Source organism: Molothrus ater, chromosome 18 (assembly GCF_012460135.2).
Source record: "Molothrus ater isolate BHLD 08-10-18 breed brown headed cowbird chromosome 18, BPBGC_Mater_1.1, whole genome shotgun sequence".
Taxonomy (NCBI): domain Eukaryota; kingdom Metazoa; phylum Chordata; class Aves; order Passeriformes; family Icteridae; genus Molothrus; species Molothrus ater.
In genome coordinates this window covers 8,009,972-8,028,468 of record NC_050495.2, presented here as the reverse complement: position 1 = coordinate 8,028,468, position 18,497 = coordinate 8,009,972, and the positions used below count along the sequence as shown (strand labels likewise).

At 46.7% G+C, this 18,497-nt stretch overlaps 4 protein-coding genes across 8 annotated transcripts in view; 1 reads left to right on the top strand and 3 right to left on the bottom strand.

The window, feature by feature from the left end:
• LOC118693080 (protein HIRA) overlaps positions 1-6,820 on the bottom strand; it is a 31,950-nt gene extending 25,130 nt beyond the window's left edge. Inside the window, exon 1 of one of the 3 annotated variants that reach the window (XM_054516791.1) lies at positions 6,618-6,820. In XM_054516791.1, coding sequence (XP_054372766.1) covers positions 6,618-6,723 — 106 coding nt within the window. In that variant the 5' untranslated portion in view covers positions 6,724-6,820. The remainder of the gene's footprint in view (positions 1-6,617) is intronic. The other 2 variants (XM_054516792.1, XM_036393402.2) reach the window with 2 other exon arrangements.
• Positions 6,821-7,186: 366 nt separating this feature from the next.
• Positions 7,187-10,030, top strand: MRPL40 (mitochondrial ribosomal protein L40). Its single transcript, XM_036393262.2, has 4 exons — positions 7,187-7,253; positions 7,823-7,906; positions 8,915-9,070; positions 9,446-10,030. Exons 1-4 carry the CDS (start codon positions 7,201-7,203, stop codon positions 9,753-9,755), a joined length of 603 nt encoding a protein of 200 aa, XP_036249155.1. The 5' UTR covers positions 7,187-7,200; the 3' UTR covers positions 9,756-10,030.
• A 2-nt stretch (positions 10,031-10,032) lies between these two features.
• On the bottom strand, positions 10,033-11,621 carry C18H22orf39 (chromosome 18 C22orf39 homolog). The gene is made up of 3 exons (XM_036393263.2): positions 11,557-11,621; positions 11,297-11,464; positions 10,033-10,722 (listed from the first exon to the last, which is right to left on the bottom strand). The coding sequence occupies exons 1-3, from the start codon at positions 11,581-11,583 to the stop codon at positions 10,594-10,596; spliced, it is 324 nt and encodes a 107-aa protein (XP_036249156.1). The 5' UTR covers positions 11,584-11,621; the 3' UTR covers positions 10,033-10,593.
• A 379-nt stretch (positions 11,622-12,000) lies between these two features.
• Positions 12,001-18,152, bottom strand: UFD1 (ubiquitin recognition factor in ER associated degradation 1). 3 transcript variants are annotated; one of them, XM_036393259.2, is made up of 12 exons: positions 18,028-18,152; positions 17,754-17,886; positions 17,006-17,038; positions 16,489-16,610; positions 16,047-16,177; positions 15,582-15,654; positions 15,033-15,101; positions 14,434-14,499; positions 14,104-14,151; positions 13,657-13,745; positions 13,189-13,270; positions 12,001-12,779 (listed from the first exon to the last, which is right to left on the bottom strand). In XM_036393259.2, exons 1-12 carry the CDS (start codon positions 18,028-18,030, stop codon positions 12,705-12,707), a joined length of 924 nt encoding a protein of 307 aa, XP_036249152.1. In that variant the 5' UTR covers positions 18,031-18,152; the 3' UTR covers positions 12,001-12,704. The 3 variants fall into 3 exon arrangements, with proteins under 3 accessions (XP_036249152.1, XP_036249153.1, XP_036249154.1); XM_036393260.1 differs by lacking the exon at positions 18,028-18,152 and having other exon boundaries at positions 17,780-17,881; XM_036393261.1 differs by lacking the exons at positions 17,754-17,886; positions 18,028-18,152 and adding an exon at positions 17,577-17,683.
• Between the last annotated feature and the right edge of the window lie 345 nt (positions 18,153-18,497).

Below are 18,497 nucleotides of genomic sequence, written 5' to 3'. Positions count from 1 at the left end.
TTAGAGAACAAACAGCAAAGACTGAATTGTTTTACATTCAAGAGAATGCAGTAACACCAGAACCACCATAACTCTTCTGGTTGGCAAGTAACTTTCTTCTTCTAAAGGCTGGAGTTGTAGGAATTCCAGCTGACTCCGAGAGCAGAGAGAAGCTTGCTGACAGAAATGGCAGCCTATTAAAAGCCTATTTGGAAGTTATCATGCCACAAAAACCAGAGATAACCAGGGACACTTAATCCAGCAGGATTTGCCAAATACCTCAAAGCAAAGTAATACCACAAAGCAAGTGCCAACAAAGCAAAACTGTATTTGAGAATGGAATTTCTTCCAGGTTTCTACAGTTTATTAGCTGATGACCTGAAGCAAGTCTTCTTTTGGTTTCTGTTTTTGTTTTTTTAAAATCCTTCCCAATCTCAGGCTGCATCTGTTGGTCACACCATTACCTGTCTCAAATTTCAATTCGCTTAATGAAACTCTTCTACCCAAAGACCAGTTTTGATTTTATGGCTTCCATATAGAAAGAGGAGGACTAACAACAATAGTATTACTCTTAAATCCTTCAATTCTCCACATGCTTCATTAGAAGAAAGCTAATAATTTTACTAGAATGTAAACTCTGTAAAAACATAGCTGGGGAACAGCTTTAGAAACCAGAAAGGCCTCACTTCCAACCTGTTCTGCTCCAACCACTGGCTCATATTCACTCTCTTTATGTTCACAGTTGTTTTAACCTTTGCAGAGGAAAAGGAAGAGGGGAGCAGCAGCTTCCTGTCTTCCAGTGATGCTCAAAGAGCTGCCACTAAGGATTATGTGAAAGAACACACATGTGATTTCTACATCCAAAGAATTTCTGGCAGCACTTCCAACCCGTTCAAACTGGAAAGCCTCTGCAAGCAAGATCACATATATGCCACTGCAAAATAAGGCAATCTCCCAAACAGCCAAAAGTATCAGTACCCACACACCAAGATTACTTGATAAATTTCCCATGAGGGTCAATCTTGTGCAGTATCTTCATGAGATGTTAAGACATAAATGATAAAACCTGGAGATCTTATTGTACAGCAACTTTTATGTGCAACTGTAGGAACTGAAACCTTGACACTAAACTCCTAATAAAATCCAAATACCCACTTTTTCTTACTTTTTGAGGGATACACATTTGGCTTCATTTTTACTTTTGTATCCTTTATGTTGACTTGTTTTAAGGTTTGTTTTATTTGGATTTATTATTTGGATATACTGCAGCTCTGACATGTGACTTCCCTTAAAATTTTCACAGGCAGCCAAGCAAAAACCTTAAGCACAGAAAGATGGCACTCAACTTACATTCCTTCCAAGTCCTTCAGACCACATAGCACACATGAGCTGAGACATACATGAGCTGTGGTTTTTCTTCAGCTTGTTATGCCTGATTCTTGCTTTTATTCTATTAACTCAAATGCAACATTCAGGACTAAGCTGAATATTTAGAGAAGCACAAAAAAGAAACAAATATTCTTTTACCTTTTCCAAAATGTGGGATTTCCCTTATATTAAACCAGTGCATCATTTGAAATAGTTGAGCCCACTGAAACTTACTGAAAAGGCCACTCTGGAGACCTTAGAGGAGGAAGAGGTGACATTTTCAATTTGCATCAAATCTTGGGCAAGAAGAGCTCATCTACTCTGGTATTTGCCATTAGATGTGTAGGGGAGAGTAGGAAGCCAGCCATCAAAGACCTTTGAATTTTAATAACCTGGCTCATTTTGCCTCTGTATCATTTGCACCAAAAGAAAACTTTCCCAGCAAATCAGAAAGAACAGCAACCTAGCCACCACCACTACTATTCAGGCATATTCAGATACGCTACACATTCCAAAAAATTGTCATTGCACTCATTGCTTTGCAAAAATTACTGACATGATATAATTTTCCTTTCCTTTACTATATGTCTAAAACTACCACAGCCTCTCCAATTCCTGCCTTAAGAGCACAACTCTACAGGAGCAGTAACATCAGCTCTCTCCCTTCTCCTGGGCAAAGATTTTTCACAGATCCACAAATGGGGTTGAAGAAACCCAGCAAATTACTTTGCTTAGAGAGCCAGAGGTAACTTAGCTACAAATTCTCCATAAATGCTTTAAATTAGCCCCACCAGGGAAAATGTCCACCAAGCCCAGCACTCTGTGTTCAGAAGCCAGCACGAGAGAAGTCCCTAAGGATCTGTGCAATGGTGAGCACACAATGCTTCTTCCTAAGATAATCTTCCAACTGCAAAGAAATTACAGATCTGCCTTCTTGAATCAGGGGCCCTCAATGGACTTTCTTCTATAAATCCAATGAGCCATTTCTCAGATCCATAATTCAACAACCCCTACACAGAGATCCACTGCTCAGCCATGGACTCTGTGAGGAACCTCCTACTCCATGGATCTGTGCCAGCTATTTGTCACTTTAACACAATTAATTCTTGTACAGAAGGGCAGTGAATGAAAATCACTCAACACTGATCCCTTTTCTGCCACTCACAACTGTGTCCATCATGTCCCCAGCCCAATGACCCCACTGCTTGCCCAAAGAGTCCTGCTCTACTCCTCTGCTCCTTGTACAAAGAGCTCTGATCATTCTGGTCACTCCAAGCCACTTTCAGTTCTCCTCTATTTTATTACATGAATGGAAACTCGCATTGATGACCACGTGTTCAAACACAAACCATCCATATATTTACATAGCAGGATAACATTTTATTTTTAGGTTTTTCCTAGCATAAATTTGGGGTTCAATCAAATAAGCACTGAGTAGCTTTTCATAAATTGTTATAATCCTAAAAATACAGAACTCAGTGAAAGCTGTCAGACCACAGGGCATTATTTTATATATGAAGTTTAAAGAGGGTATGGACTTTGCACCCAGGAAAGGCAGCAGTAATAAATGAAGCCCTGGACAACAAAGTTTCCTACACAGCTCAACTGTGATCCAGGAAGGGATCTTATTCCACAGATAACTAATGATACACAGTGATCTGCTCAGTGCCCAAAGTCCAATTACTAATTAAAAAAAAATAAAAAAGCAAAGAACAGATGAAGTGGTCACAGTACAGAGAGCATTGCCAGGGTGCTCTTTCCTCCAGGGTACCACTATCAAGAGAATGCCATCTACAGTGCTGGATTACTCTAACAGGTTAAAGCTGTAAGAATTGTTCCATGCTACTTGTGGTTTACAAATTGAGCACAGATACTGGGTTTTTCTTCACTTCCTTCAATTTCTCAAAATAATGAAGAAGAAGTCATTATTTGATAGCAATCACCTTCTTCCCTGGGTCCATGTCTTTATCAGATTATGTTGTTAGTTCCTGCTGAAACAAGCCAAAAGGCACAAGGGCCCTGCTTCAAAGTGCCTGAAGCTTTCCCATGCTCCTAATTGGAGATGTGCTGAGTTTCCCAACAGCAATGATGCACCAAAACAAAATGTGATATTTAAGCAGCAACACTAAAATCTAACACAGTGTGTTTTAAGACATTCTGACCTCTTGCAATAATTTCTAAAAAAAGATAAGCTTAAATTATTGAAGCTCCCAGAATCACATTTGCAGGAGGAGGCAAATCAGGTTCATTAAAAACAGAGCACCTTATGATATACCAGATGTCCTGTGGGCTTATTTGTTTAAAGAACCCAAATATGCATTTTGCAGTTAAAGAAATACTGATAATGAAACAAGCTTGGAACAAAAAGATCTAAGTAAGATAATTGAAACCCAAGGAGAAGGTTCCATCTTAAAAAAAAATACACCAGTGAAGAATAAAAGCAATTTTAAACATTGCATCATTTTTGTTTGTTCCTTAACTTTATACAATAATCAATTAAATATAAGAAGAGTCCTAGGTGAATTTCTACCTCAAAATGAATTAATTTCTATTCAATTTGCTTCTAGCCCATCTAATACATAAAATTCAATGTGACTCACAAATCAATTCAAATATTTACATTCCACCATTACAGCTTGGAGAGATAAACTCCATGCCTATATTTAAACAACAGCAGGCTCCAGTTTCCACAAGCTGTTATACATGAGCAGCACCTTGGGGCTTGCAAGGGTTTCTTGGAACAGCAAGGGACCTCCTTTCCCACAGGGATCAGTGTTTGACTGCCTGAGTTGTCTTTAAGCACCTGAGCTCTCAAACCCTGAGTGCTGAGTATGTACAGGCAGCTGCTGGATGCACGATGCATGTGTACAGAGGTACTGAATGCAATACTGGGAAAGAGAAGCCAATCCCAGCACTTGTATCCTACATTCATCTGCTCTCACCCCCAAAATTAGACTGCACTTCTGAATATTCTTCCTTGCTCTAAGTCAAAGACACATGGAAGAGAAGAACACAACAATAATGAGAATTTCATGCAAAATCTAACAAATCCACATTAAGTGTGTGAAAAGCTCATGGAAAATGCATCTGAGCAAGCAATAATTCCAATAAGCACTCAGAAAAAGTGACATGAAGAACTCCAAGGCAAAAACCTGTAGAGCCAAAATGTGCTGAAGTGCTTTTACTGTAAGCATGCAGCATCTGGCCTGTGCAGCACATAATTCCCAGGTGTGCTGGATTTCCTGGCTACAACACTCACTTCTAGTGCCTATTATCTCCTGGAGAATGTATGCCTGGAAGCATCATTCTAGTCCATTCAGTAAAACAAAACTCCCAAAACTGAGTGGGAAGAGGCTGAACTACAGCAGCTGGATCTGGAGTGTGGAAGAGGCAGCCCTGCTGTCAGGAGTCACAAACGAGAACAGTGAGGCACAGCCCCATGTGCCTGTGCAGAAATCAAAGGAATAGGAATTATCACAGAGTCTCCAGCACAGAGTGTGAATTCTGGAGAGGTTTCAGAGCCCAGAGGAAGGCCCATGAGGAGTGATGGAGACTCCTGGCAGGCAGCAATGCCTGGAGGATCCGGAACCCAGGCTCGTTACAAGAGGCTGACTAAACTCACCGGTTTTCATCCTGCCCTCCCTGCCCCAAGGACAGCAATGTGTGACTGTCACGCAGCCCTGCACACCTCTGCAGCCCTCAGAGCACCTCACAAATGGAACTGCTGGCAAATGTCTGTTTTGCAGGTGGTGAATGATGATGGAGTGCCTTGGCCAAACTCATCCCAAAAGGTCAGTGGCAGAAATGGGAGTAAAATTCAGGACCATCAAGGCCCTGTGTAGCGCATTATCCATCATCACAGGGCTCTGTAAATGAAGCCTTGCTTGGCTGAAGCCTGTGCTCTGCAATAGTTGGATGTTTTCTAAATTGCTACAGATTTCAAATACATACCCATAGCAAAAGGTACAAAACTAAGGAAAGAAGTTAGAGAGATTAAGATGTAAATGGTATATTTGTTTAGAGTAATCAAGGAGAAATGTAAAAAACATCTCAAATAAGGCACTTCCACATTTTTTTCAGTTCTGTATAACCTTTGGTTACAAGGTTGAGTCCATCTGCTGCCTGTAGAGTCCCTCGAGAGGGCCAAGTAAAGATGCACACAAATGGCAACTCGAGGCTTAAATTGTTATCAACATTTGCAGCATGAACAAAAAGAACACAACCCTTGCAGAAAGGCAGCTGTAAAGTTCTACCTGGGGGTTTAACTCAAAGCACACTTTTCCAGCTTGAATAACCTGGTCTTAGTTTTACTCTAGATATCAATCAGCTACATGAGCCCAGCCAATGACATGTATACAATGACAGAGTATAAAATCTGCAGTTGAAATGAAGCTGTACCCATGAATCTGAGGGTAAAACTTGCATAAACAGAAGTGAGCTCTTTGTGTTAGGTTTCTTGTCACTGGAAATTCATCCTAAGCCGTGTAAATATGACATAAACTCTGGTGCTGTCCTGCATTTGCCACACAAGGAAAGTACAAAGCCTTCTGTCAATATCGACACCTCACTCTGAGCTGTTTTAGCTCACACTTCACTTCAACATCACCAGAGGACTGGCAGACAGGACATTACATAAATTCAGGGAGTTGTTTTGAAAGAACTGCTGGAAGAAACTTTTCCCTCCGTGGAGAACGATAGCACAGCTCAGTGCATTGGAGGATTTTTAATCCTGTACTAGTGTCAGCAATGTGAGAGCCGGGTGGTCAGTGCAGTACACTGGATACCGACTCATCCTACCTGAACACTCATCCCGAGGGGACCTCGACCCCTGCACGGGCTGAACTCCATTCAAACTCTCCCCGCACTTCCACCAGCACGGAGCGGCCCCGGGCCGTGCCCGGCCGGCGGAATCAGCTCAGCGTTCCCTCAGAACCTGCAGCCGTCCCCGCAGAGCCCGGGCGCGGCGGTGCCCGCCTGTCCCCAGCGCACTCGCCGTGCCGGGCGGGCCGGGTCCCCTCCAGCCCCCTCCCGGGGACGAGCTGTCCCCATGCCGCCCTCGGGAACCGGCCCGGCTGCAGAGCCCGGGCTCCGCTCCCGCTCCCGTCCGCCGGCACGGACTTGTTGCTGCCGCTGCCCCCGCCCGCAGCGGCCGCTCCCGGGCCGGCGGAGCTCCGGCACCCGCGGCCGCCCGGGGAGCGCCCGGCAGCGGCCCGAGGCTCCGCCCGCCCCGCGCCCCCCGCGTGTGCCGCCCGCCCGTTCCCCCGCCGCACCTGCCCGGCCGGCCCGCGGCACCTGCTGCCCGGCCGGCCCGCGGCACCTGCTGCCCGGCCGGCCCTCACCATTGTGGTTGACCCAGGTCGGCTTCAGCAGCTTCATTGTTCCCCGCCCGGGGCCCCCGCCGGCCTCCGCCCTCGGGACCCCAGGGCGGCTCCGCCCGGGCTGCCTCCGCGGCCGCGGCGCTCAGCGGCGGCCGGCCACCATGGGCCCGCGCCCGGCGCCGCAGTGCCCGCGCCCCCGGCCGGCCCGAGCCGCCTCAGCGCCGCTCCATGTCCCGGTGCCGCCGCCGCCCCGCCGCATCCCCCGCCCGGCGCCGCCGGCGATCCGGCACCGCCGGAACTCGGCGCCTGGCAACGGCCTAACCGGCCCGGCGGGAAACAGCGCCCCCGACCCCGCCGTTCCCCCGCCAGGCGCCGCCCGCCCTGCAGCGCGCACGGGCGCCCCCTGCCGGGCGGAGCGAGACAGTGCGGGCGGGGTGGGAGCTCCGCGTAGGGCGCCCCCCGGAACGTTTGTGCTCCGGAACGGGGAACGCGGGGTCGGAGCGCGGCCGACGGGGGGCGCGGCGCACGCGGAGCCATGTGGGCGGCGGCGGCGGCGGCGGCGCGGGGGCTCCGCGGGGCCCAGCTCAGGTAGGGCTGGGACCGCGCTCTGGGACCGGGCCTGCGACCGCCCTGCCCCAGGACCGCGGGAAGGGAGCCCGGGAAGCGGCCCTTAGCCGCAGTGCCTGCTCAGCCCGCTCCCGCCTATTCCTGGGGCTGGGCCCGCGCTGGGCCCCCGCACTTGGAGAAGTCGGTGCCTTGGCACCTGGGCCGGTTCGTCCTCCCGTGACAACCGCCGAGATACGACAGTCGGCATCCCCCTCCTAGTCTGAGCGGTGGTGGTCTGACCTCTCCCATACCAGCTCCTCAGAGGGGTCATTGTCAGAGCTTAAAACTAAAACTGCTCTAACCTATCCAAAAACTGTACCTCTGTCACCCCTCGGTACCCTGGGGGGCTCACACCGACCTGTCCGTATTTGGGATCAGTTGCCAGCTCAAGAGTTTATCTCTAGGCAAACGTTGTGTCCTGCCATGAATGAAGTGGCCAGAGATGGTTTAAATCTCGTCACTGTAAAATGTGAATAACAAACAGTTCTTGTGCAGAATCAATGACCAGAGTCAGTTCCTCCTCATTCCTTATGTTGCTTTTCCTCCTGCAGCTCCTGGCTGCCCCAGAGGGTCCTGCTCCGAGGGAGTCACTGGCAGAGCTCATTGCTGGGCTTCAGGACATCCCTCCCTGTGAGGTGAGTGCAGCTTTCTTGGAGTCACACAGAAGTGTTCTCATCCACTGGGGGAACACAAATTTTCCCAAGTCTACATTTAACCTTTAACTGTACATGTTTAAGTCTCTATATGCCAGAGCAGTTGGGAACTGTTGGCCTCTTGTGGAGAGTTCAGAGGTGATACAGTTACCACTTTGTGCTTGTGGGTAGCACAATCACAGCTGGAAATGTTGGGATTTATGCAGTGCTCCAGAATTCCCTGCTGGGCAATACCAGTGAAAGCCTGGCTGAACCAGAAATGCTTGGCTGTGAAGGCAGAGGCAGCCCATGTGTATTTCTGTGCCACATTTCAGTGTCTGTGTTTTGTTTTGATGCAGCTTGATTTAAAATACCCAGGTCGCTCTTAGGAGAGGGACTGTTTCACACCATATATGTTGTTTGTTCAATCTACCAGGCAGGAATCAGGGTCAATTTGTGTTTGTGGAGTGTGCAATGATATCTCAGATCTGCATGGAGAAGTAACATCTACAGCCTGAACTTGGCTCCAAATGCAGAAATTTCAGAAGCATGTATAAAACTACTTGAAGTCTTCTTTAATGTGAAATAAGAGGATTATTTGTTCAAGGACAGGTTGGATGGGGCTTGGAGAAACCTGGTCTAGTGAAAGGTTTCCCTGCCCATGGCAGGGGGTTAGAATCACATGAGATTTAAGGTCCTTTCCAGCACAAGTCACTTGTATGATAAACCTGCTATGGTGCACTCAGAGCCAGTTAAAACAATTCTAATTCAATTTTTTGTGGAACTTCCTCAGGTCATTCTCATATTCAGCACAAAATTGCTTTTCCCAGGCAGTTACAGTTCTCTCTGCAGAAAATCTCAGCAGAAATGTCACTGGAAATTACATTACTTGAATAAAGCTGAAGGCTGGAACTTGTGTCAGGGACAAATTAAACAATGGTAAAGAAAGTGAACGTTGCTGGTGTTGAATGAAAGGACAAAATATCTTTTCATTAACTATTTCCCTTGTAGAGCACAACCAAAGAAGAAAAAGAAAGTGGATGTGAAGAAAGAGCAAGCACAGAAGGAGCGTATGAAGAAAAAGCTTAAAAAGTTGGAAAAAGCTGCCCCAGAACTGATTCCAATTGAGGATTTTATAACCCCACTCAAGTACACAGAGAGCAATAGGTCAGTAGGTCTGCCTTTCACCTGCACGTGCACTCACACTGAATTTCTCCTTCTGCACAACTGCAACATAGTGCTAGCCTTGGTACAAAACCTTGCTCACCTCCATCAGGACAAAAATGTGCAAATGAAATACTATTTGTTCTTGCTAAAAATAATGAAAAACAGTGCATTTCCTGTTAGAGTGACTGGAAGACCTCACAGACTGAAAGACCTCACAGACTGACTAAATTACTAGTGAATTCAATGTATTCTCTGGGTTTGGTGGGGGGTTTTTGCCTGGCAGTGAGATTTTTGGTTTTGGCATTTTGTTTTTCTTAGTCTGGTCTTTGGAGTCAGGCTGTTTCTCTGTTACAGTGTTACCCTTCTTTTCATCAGGGTGCGAAGTCTTCCTGCTCTTTCTCCTGAAGAGTCTGAAAGAAGAGTTTTACTTTTGAAGAAGTGGTGTTTGTTTAAGCAGAAACAAGATGAGGCAGAAAAGAAAGCAATTAAAGCCCTTGTAGAATCTCAGCAGGAGGCACTGCGGGAGCTGCAGCTGGAATCCGAGGAGCTGTACCAGGCAGCAATCCTGAGGGACGAGGGGCTCTTCCCCTTCGAGAGGGAGGGACCCAGTTACACCCCTCCCCTTCCTGGCTACGATCCGCCCGAGGGGAAGTGCATCGACATCACCAAGGTGTACACACAGTGACAGGGGCGCTCCTGCTTCGGCTGCCAGGAGGTGCTCAGTGACTGAAGGAAGAAAGAATGGAGTAATAAACAATTTTTCCTGCAGGTTACAACACTGCAGGATGTGACTGTAAAATAATAAATGAAGTATCTCTGTGTTTTAATGACTATTCACCTAGCAAAGCTACACAACCTTACACAGTGGCAATGCCAATTTTCTTTATTTTTGTATTGCCATGTAACTGTTGTAACTACGTTTCTGTGGGTTTGCCCTAATACAAACCAGATCTCTCTCTACATTCGTTTAAACCTTTATTTTTTATAGTTTTTATAGTGCCACAACACACACCACCACTGGAGAGCACTTCCACACAGGGGCACTTTCAGGGTGTGCAGCCCACAGGTGAGAAGCTCTTCAACCACCACAATCCTGATTCTGGGAAATGTCTTTAAATGCTAGTGTTTGGGATCTTCCTGAGCCAGCAAGGAAGAGTCCCAGCTTGTTTTTTTTCCCTATTTGGCAGGCCTGGGGTGGGTACCTTGTTCCAGAAGTGCTCAATGCCAGCTGGTAGGGCAAGAGGCCCTCAGAACTAGAGCATGTATGCATTAATTGAAAGGTGCCTGCTGAAATGAAATCCTGCAATGTAAATCAACAGTAAAAGACCACAACCAAATTAAGCACTTTAAATCTCCTTTTAAAAATATTCAGTGTTTAAATAAAATTTCAGAATTTTTGAGTGAGTGCTAACGTATTGTAGGGCAGAGGTACAGTTGAATAACTTCAAGATGATGCAGAAGGAAAAAAAAAAGCATAATTCTGAATTGTGTATTATGTTACTGACCAAACACAGAAAACAGTCTTATTCATTTGATTTGTCGTGGTCAAGTGGTAGATACCAGTCAGATGGTGGGCTCTTCCTGAGCTTCCACACTGGAGCATATTTCTGTTTTTCCATAACTCGAGCTCTTTCACTCTTGCACAAAGCTTCCTGAAATACAGGAAAAAAAATATTTCAATAATAGTGTTGGATGTTCCAGTCATACAGAGCTGATTTCCTGCTGTGAACATCTGAGATAAAATTATCATGCTTAAGCAGAAGTACTAAATGTTTTCTAAGTAAGCCAGAATACAAATTTTTAACTAAATAATATTTATATTTTGCCTCTGGCTCCTAAGTTACAAAGGAAACTCTCGCCAGAAGCTGTCCTGGCTGGCGACAGGGAGGAGCTCGGCTGGAGGCCTGCGCTGCAGGGCTGGTGGTGTCCCGTGTCCCGGGGGCTGGAGCCAGGGGCATTTCCAGACACCCCAGCAATGCCTTCTCCCTTTAACGTGGCGGATTTCTCTTTTAGAAAGCAAATGTCAGAGTAACAAAAACCCAGAGCTTTTACAGCTGAAAACTGAAAATTCTCCCAGGGTCCTTCACCGGATTTTAAGACAACCCGACCCACCTCCGGCATTTCCAAACCCTCCCCAGCCGCCGCGGCTGCGGGGCTTCAGTGCCAGCAGCCCCGCCCTAGAGAGCCCCGGGAGGCCGGGACGAGGACCGGGAGCGGGGCCGGTACCTGCGCGGCGGGGGCGCGGTCCCTCTCCCAGGCTCGGCAGGCCTCGTAGTCCTCCCGCCAGCGGCCGCACTCCGGCAGCTCCCCGTGCGCGTAGTAGTGGTGGAAGGCGTGGCGCAGCCCGCGGCAATGCTTCCACTCCCCCCAGTAATCCTCGCACGAGCGCGGCGGCTGCGGACGGACATGGCCGGGCTGAACCGAGTCCCGCCGCCCACCCGATCCCAATCCCAGCCCCAGCGCCCCCCGGCCCCGCTCCCGCTCACCCTCCAGGAGCCGCCCGTGCCCGCCATGCTCCCACCGCCGCCAATGGCCAACGCGCTTACGGCGGCACCCGCAGCCACGGCCAATGGCGAGGAGCGGCACAGAACGGCCCCGGCCCGACAGCCAATGGCGAGGGGCGGCACAGAACGGCCCCGGCCCGACAGCCAATGGCGAGGGGCGGCACAGAACGGCCCCGGCCCGACAGCCAATGGCGAGGGGCGGCACAGAACGGCCCCGGCCCGACAGCCAATGGCGAGGGGCGGCACAGAACGGCCCCGGGCCCGGCCGCCAATGGCGGCGCGGCTGCCGCCCGGGACCAGCGCCGGCCGCAAGCGCCGGGCGCTGCCCGGGGAGGCGCTGGGGTCGCCCCGCAGCCCCCGGCTCTCGGTCGGTCCGAAAATCCCCCGGCCCTCAGTCGGTCCGAAATCACCACACGGGCACGCGGCTGGGAACGAGGAACTTTACTCGGGCTCGCAGGAGAGCGCAGGGTTGCACCCCGGTACGCTCGCCGGCAGACGAGAGGCCGCACAGGATATGCTCGCACCATTCCAAAGTGGCACCGGGCAGTGCAGATGGGTCCCTCCTGTCCCTACAGGTGCCAAGAGATTGCTACGCTACGTTATAGTATCTGAACTATTAAAAGGCATGTTATTAATTATAAATATAAAAAGCAGTTACAGGGGGTTTGCTTAGAATGATTAATAACCCAACACCTGAAGCTAAGCTCAAAGAGACTCCCTGCACTAAAATCCTGAACACCAAAGTCACCCTTCATTTGCACCACACCAAAAAGCTGATCTGAAACGGTGGCAAAACACATATAAAGGGAGGAAAATACCAAGCACAGAGCAACATGAGATCATCATCACTCAGGAGATGAAGGGAAGATGTAGTCTAAGAACCAGACCCTTAGGAAGGTAGGGCTTGTTAGTTTTGCTTCTCAGGTTTACCACAGATCTGCGTTCCCCTCTTTACAACACATACAAAAAGCTTCTTCCAAATTCCCAGAACTGACAGCTCTAAACATGAAACCAAAACACCTATGAAGTGCTCCTGTGTTGCAAAACGATCTCTCAACTGCAATCATCAAGATCCAAGATGCTGCAACTGTTATTTTATTTTCCCCCTAACTAGCTGAAGGTACCACAACTTAGGGCTTTCTTCCTTTCTTGCGCAGGGACTGCCCCTCTCCTGAAAAGGCAATAAAGCGGCTTCCAGACTCATCCTGGGAAAAAGAAAGAGAGGGGAAAAAAGGTTTTACCTCTTGGCTCACTGCTTGTGTGTGATGAAAGCTGAACAACTGTTAGCAAGAATACTCCATCAGAGCAGCCACTGACTGTAGACATTTCACATCCTTAATCTAGATAAAAATCACTTTCTTCCTGAAAATAAAATAGCAGCATTTTGGTGACCTTCAGCCAACTGGCTGAATAAACTGACACCAGGCCAATCTCTTTCCATCAGTAACAAGGACATCAGAGGCTGCTTCATGCGACTCAAACCATTCTAAACTACTGCCACTTTTTAATGGAAGCATGCTGCAAAAAAAAAACAAGGGGAAAGAGAGAGGGACCACAAATTTGGATCTTAGTTCTAATTCTGTGCAAAACTGGGGAGGATTCAACTTTATTTACCTCTTCCACTTTCTTGACCAGGGGACGTGAATTCCTAATGAATGTGATTCTACCAATCTTGAAGTCATAGTTGGGAATTCCTCTGGAAAAGAAGCATAAAAATATTATGTTTATATACTTTTGAATTGGACACAGAGAGACCTATTCTGAATTGGACACAGAGAGACCTCTTCTATGTCTGTCAGTGTAATACTAACACTGACTGCACATTTTCATTTCTAAATAATTCTAGAGTTAAACCACTGAATTATTTTCTAAAGATTGCAGAAGTAAATACTCAAATACTTTGAGTATTTGTGGAAGCTTGGCCACAAGCATGTTTCCATTAGCCTGTGGATAAGAAAGACTATTTTCTAAGGCAAGCTCATGACAAAATTAGTTTGTTTACATTGCAGGAGCAGGGAAAAAAACAGACTCTGCTCAAACACTCATCCTGCACTGGTTTACAAGTGAATGATACAGACATACCTTCGGATGTCTCCTGGTTTAATTGGTGAGGGACTGGGCTCCACACCTTTCTTCTTGCCATCCAATCTGTTTCCAGATCCAGAGAATGCCTGTGGATACATAACCAGTTTTAACTGAACTCGTGGCATTTGAAAGCACACTGCACAAAACATTATACCTGTAAAATCTTAGAGCAGTTTTTATTTAGTTTTTAAATTCAGCATGCTTCTTTTTGGTGCATATAAGCTGATGAATTGTGGGTGTAGGGGTCTGTTTCAGTCTCCCATCTGCCCTTTGCAGAGAGCAAGTCATGCTGCTCCTGGCTGTGATCACACAAAACAGTCACAGGCACTTGCCTGTTAAATAACAAGCATCTCCAAGAATAGGTACTAATATTTTGCAGTTGTTCAGCACAACTTTCCCTCACATTTTACAGCATTCAGAAACCAGCAGAACCAGGGCACTTACACGAAATCCTATATCGCTCACATATCCACTGTGGTCTGTCTCCACATCCTGAGAGGGAAAAAACAAGTTCATTTTGTTTCTGTTCTGACATGCACATGACATGAAAACAGTTCCAAGTATTTCTGACCAAACAAAACTTCAGAACAATCACTTTCCCAAAACAACAGTTGGTAAATATCAGTCTCCTAAGTAACACATGCAAAAGCTTTTGGTAAGTAAAATTTACCCCTAAGAACTAAAAAAAAAAATTATGTTGGCACTCACTGCTCCCCCCTCAATCAATAGTGACTTCTAGGGAATGGATTTTGGAAGAACAAAAGTTTAACATACTGTGGTCTCTTCGTGTTGTGCACTTCTTTCTGGTTCTTTGTATCCCAAAGGAGCATCAAAATCCACCTATTTACACAAGAAGCATGAAAAAACCCATGATTAATATTTTTCTTTAAATCATAACCTTTACACTTCTATTCCTCAAAACTCCATGAACTATTATCACTACATTTGATCTAAAAATAACTAAGGTTTGGTTGTTAAACATTTAAACTCAGAACTAAAAAAAGACAAGCCTCCTCCTAGGAATTAACCTTAGCATGTAATGGAAACAGAGCAGTAAAACAGCTCCTCCACATTATCACTGAAATATGAGTCAAGACAAGGCTATTAAATAAAACTCAGATAAAACATGCCAAAGCTAAACATTAAATTCTGGGCTCTGCAGTCATCTGATGTACATGAAGCGCTAATCAGGATCACAGATGGGGTTACAAAGGCACATGAGCACTCCCAAGTGAGTCACCTTCCCTACCCCAGGGATTGCACCTTTCTTGCAGCATCAGCTGGGCTGGGTGTGCAGAGCTATCACTGCTCAGGTGCCTCTCCTCTTGGGAGGGCACAGTTAGGGCTGACTTTCCCAATCAGCTTTAACTTACGTTCATATCACACTCTATGATGGACACAGCCTTATCTGGTTTGGTCTCCATTACCCGAAGCTCGTAGATCTGAAACAGTCACAGATATTTGAAGATTGCATTATGTGTAAGGAAAGCACACCTAAACCTTTCCCTCCAGACCTGAAGGAAGTATTCTTTAGGTTGAGGACTCAATACTGCAGGGTCTCTAGAGAATTTAGAAGCAAAAGTTTTTAATTTAGAAGCCAGAGAACCCATTACTGTACCTTGCTGCACTCTTAATGTACTTTAATCTGCATTTTTGAAAACAAATTCTGAATTTAGGATAAATTCTTTCCTTTGACTTGTAAAATCTTCAACAGCACAAGCATTTATTTTCTTGTGAGTCCAAAGAAACTTAACAGCTCAGAAAAAGACTTAGCTGACTCCTTTTTCCCCCCAATAGAAAGCCAACTGTGAAATCTGCCATGGGATTACTTGTCCAAAACACTGTATAGCTCTGGGTTGATTGTTTTAGTACCAACATCCAACAACTGAACTTAGTCTACAGCCCTCAACCCTACACTGTACCTTTTCATTGTAGTTGATGGCAATCACGTCCCCAGTAGTTAGACAGGCAAAGTTCCTCAATGCATTTTCCAGTCTTTGGAGTACGTTAAGATGAAATATTTGTTTTCAGTACAACATCAAAGCCTTAAAGTCACCATATTGTAGCTCTCTAATCCTTAGTTTCTCAAACATGGTTTAAAAGTCATCAGTACTGCAGAAAGGACTTTAGGAAATGTTAGGATGTCTAAGTTCTTCAAAGGGACACTCAAAACTCATTGGATTTTAAGCCAACACTCCTCCTTCTTCAGACCACACTTTGTACCAACAGTTGACCACATCTCTGTACATGAGCTCCCCATCCCTCTTGTTTGCAGGAGGAGCAGCAGTGGCCATGTACTACAGGAAGTGTATGAGCCACACATGAAAAGCTCGCTCTGTTTGGAAGAAATTTTTTCCCCTTATTCCATAATTGAATAGGAAGGATACACAGCTTTGGGATTGGTGATGTCAAGAAAATCTGGACTTTGTGGCTGGAATTTTGAGTAAGTAGCAACTTGCAGATTCACACTCTCCACTTGCACCAAGCCTCCTTCTTCCAGCAGCAAATTCTGCATCATCTGCAAGAATGGAAACAAACACACAAAGCCCTATCAATGTGTCTGATGTTTTCAAATCTCTCTCCTGTATATATCAGCTCTTGTGTATATTCAATTTCAGGAAGAACAGTCCGGTGCGCATTAAAAGCAGTCTGCCTTGCTAAGTTAAACTTCTGCAGAAGGCAGCCTAAGCCAGAACTGAAGGGACCATTGTAGAACATGACCAGCAGAGACAGGCACTGTCAGGAAACATTCCACCTCCTTATTATTAAACTTAGCAACTTGCTAATCCTACTTTTCAGGTTCTGACACTCCGGCATGAGGCAGCTCACCCAGTGTGGAAGGTAACAGATGCCCTCATCAGCCACAAACTCCAGCACTCCACAGTGAGTCATTCTGTCTGAGTTCTTGTTGGTCAGCTTGAACAGCATGGGGTAAGTAATATTAAGGCGGCCTAGTGAGAAAGGAGAAAAAAGTTTTCTTTGTTAAAAGCCCCAAGCACATTGCTGAAGCTTTCAGAGATCAAACATCACCAAGAGAATGGGCCAGACCATAGGAGAGGATTCCCCTCACCCCATTATCCCAACTGCTCAAAACTACAGAGAAAGCAGGTACACAGTTCCAGTGTGGCACTGCACTCAGAACTTTAAATGCTCAGGGACCCCAACACTTCAGATGTCTGTACTTGAAGGCAGACAAGCTCCACGAATTCTGACAGAAAAAATACCTTCAAAATACATTTTTTAAAGTAGTTATTATCACAGTGTCTATTTAAGACTTAAATAGATAACTAAAATACACATTTGTTCCTATTTCTAGTTGTTATTCCAGAATAAAGTATTCACTTACTGAGTTGATCCAAAGCTGATGGTGGCATAATTACTGCAGAAATGAATAAGAATGTAAAATTAGGAAAAGTACATCTGTACAAGAGTACATAACACACAATTTTATTCTTTCTTTCTCTAAAACCTCTTTCAAAAAAAGGGCAGATCCTAAATTATGAAAATTCACTTTTAGACAGTTCAGTAGAATCAGTCATGACAAATATCCTTGCTATGTGGAGATTATTATAATCAGGGAAAAATAAAAGAGAAGACAAGGTTTTACAATGCTTTTACTAAAAAGAAATTTTCCCAAAGCTAATTTTATTTGTTAGGGCTCACAGGTGCTCTTCAGTCCATACCAACTCAAAACGACATAGCATTAGCCTGACAGCCTGAAAACTAAGTTGGCCAATCTATTTCTTTCTTTATACAAATTAAATGTAGTGTAACACGGTGGGGAGGAGGAACTCCTTAATCATAACCTTCCATGGCTCACACTAGATACAAGATTATAACAAGAAACTTCATAGATGAAGACTCTCTCATCCTAATACTCATAGACCCCGACTCACTTGGTAAACACATATAATTACCGAGCAATACAAGGGAACATGACCCCTCCTCTTTCCTCAGAGCCCGACTCAGGCTGCTCAGCACTCTGTCACCGTGTTTTCAATACTCCCGCTGTCTTGGCCAAAAGCTGCAATACTCGACACTATTTACAAACACTCTTCCAAGAGTTTATTAGTCAAAATAAAACATGCACATACTCTTCCCGCCTTTCTCCACATCTGACCTGTCATTAGGTCCGGCAAGCATGGATACCGAGAAGCAGCGGTACTGGGTCGAAAAACGGTTCTGGAACACCCGGGGGATGGGGTGGTCAAACATATTGAAAGAGAACTAGAGAGGAAAAAAAAACAACAACAGAGAAGAACGCACTCATCAGTATCTACAGCACACCGAGCGTCACCACAACCACTGAGGGCTCCTGAAGCGTCGCCGCCGTGACGCAGCCCCTCCCCAGCGGTCCCCCGGTCTCACCATGGCTGCGGCGGCAGCGGGCGCTCCCTCCGGGCGGCCGGGCCGGGCCGGGCCAGCACCGCTCGTTCGCCTCACGGGCTGGGCCGGGCCCCACCCATGGCCCCGCCCCTCCCAGCGTGCCGCGCGGCACCGCCCACCCGCCCGGCCATTGCGGATGAGGGCGGAAGCCCGGCCCTCGCGCCCTCCGAGACGGCCATCGCCGGGAGCCCCTCCTGCCCGCTCGGCTTCTTTTCGGTCATCGGGTGCTGACGGGGCCCTGCCGCCCCTTCTCCGGGCTCCTTTTAATGGCAAAGCAAGCAAGTCGCCCTTAGCAAAGATGGCAAACTCGGCGAAAACACCCGGTAGGGTGCTTCCGGCCGAGGTCCTCTCAGGATTGGCCAGCAGCGCGCATCGTCACCGCCTTCTCCGCATCCCATTGGCGAACCCCCGGAAAGGATTGGGCAGATCGCCCTGAAGAGGCGGGATGGGCG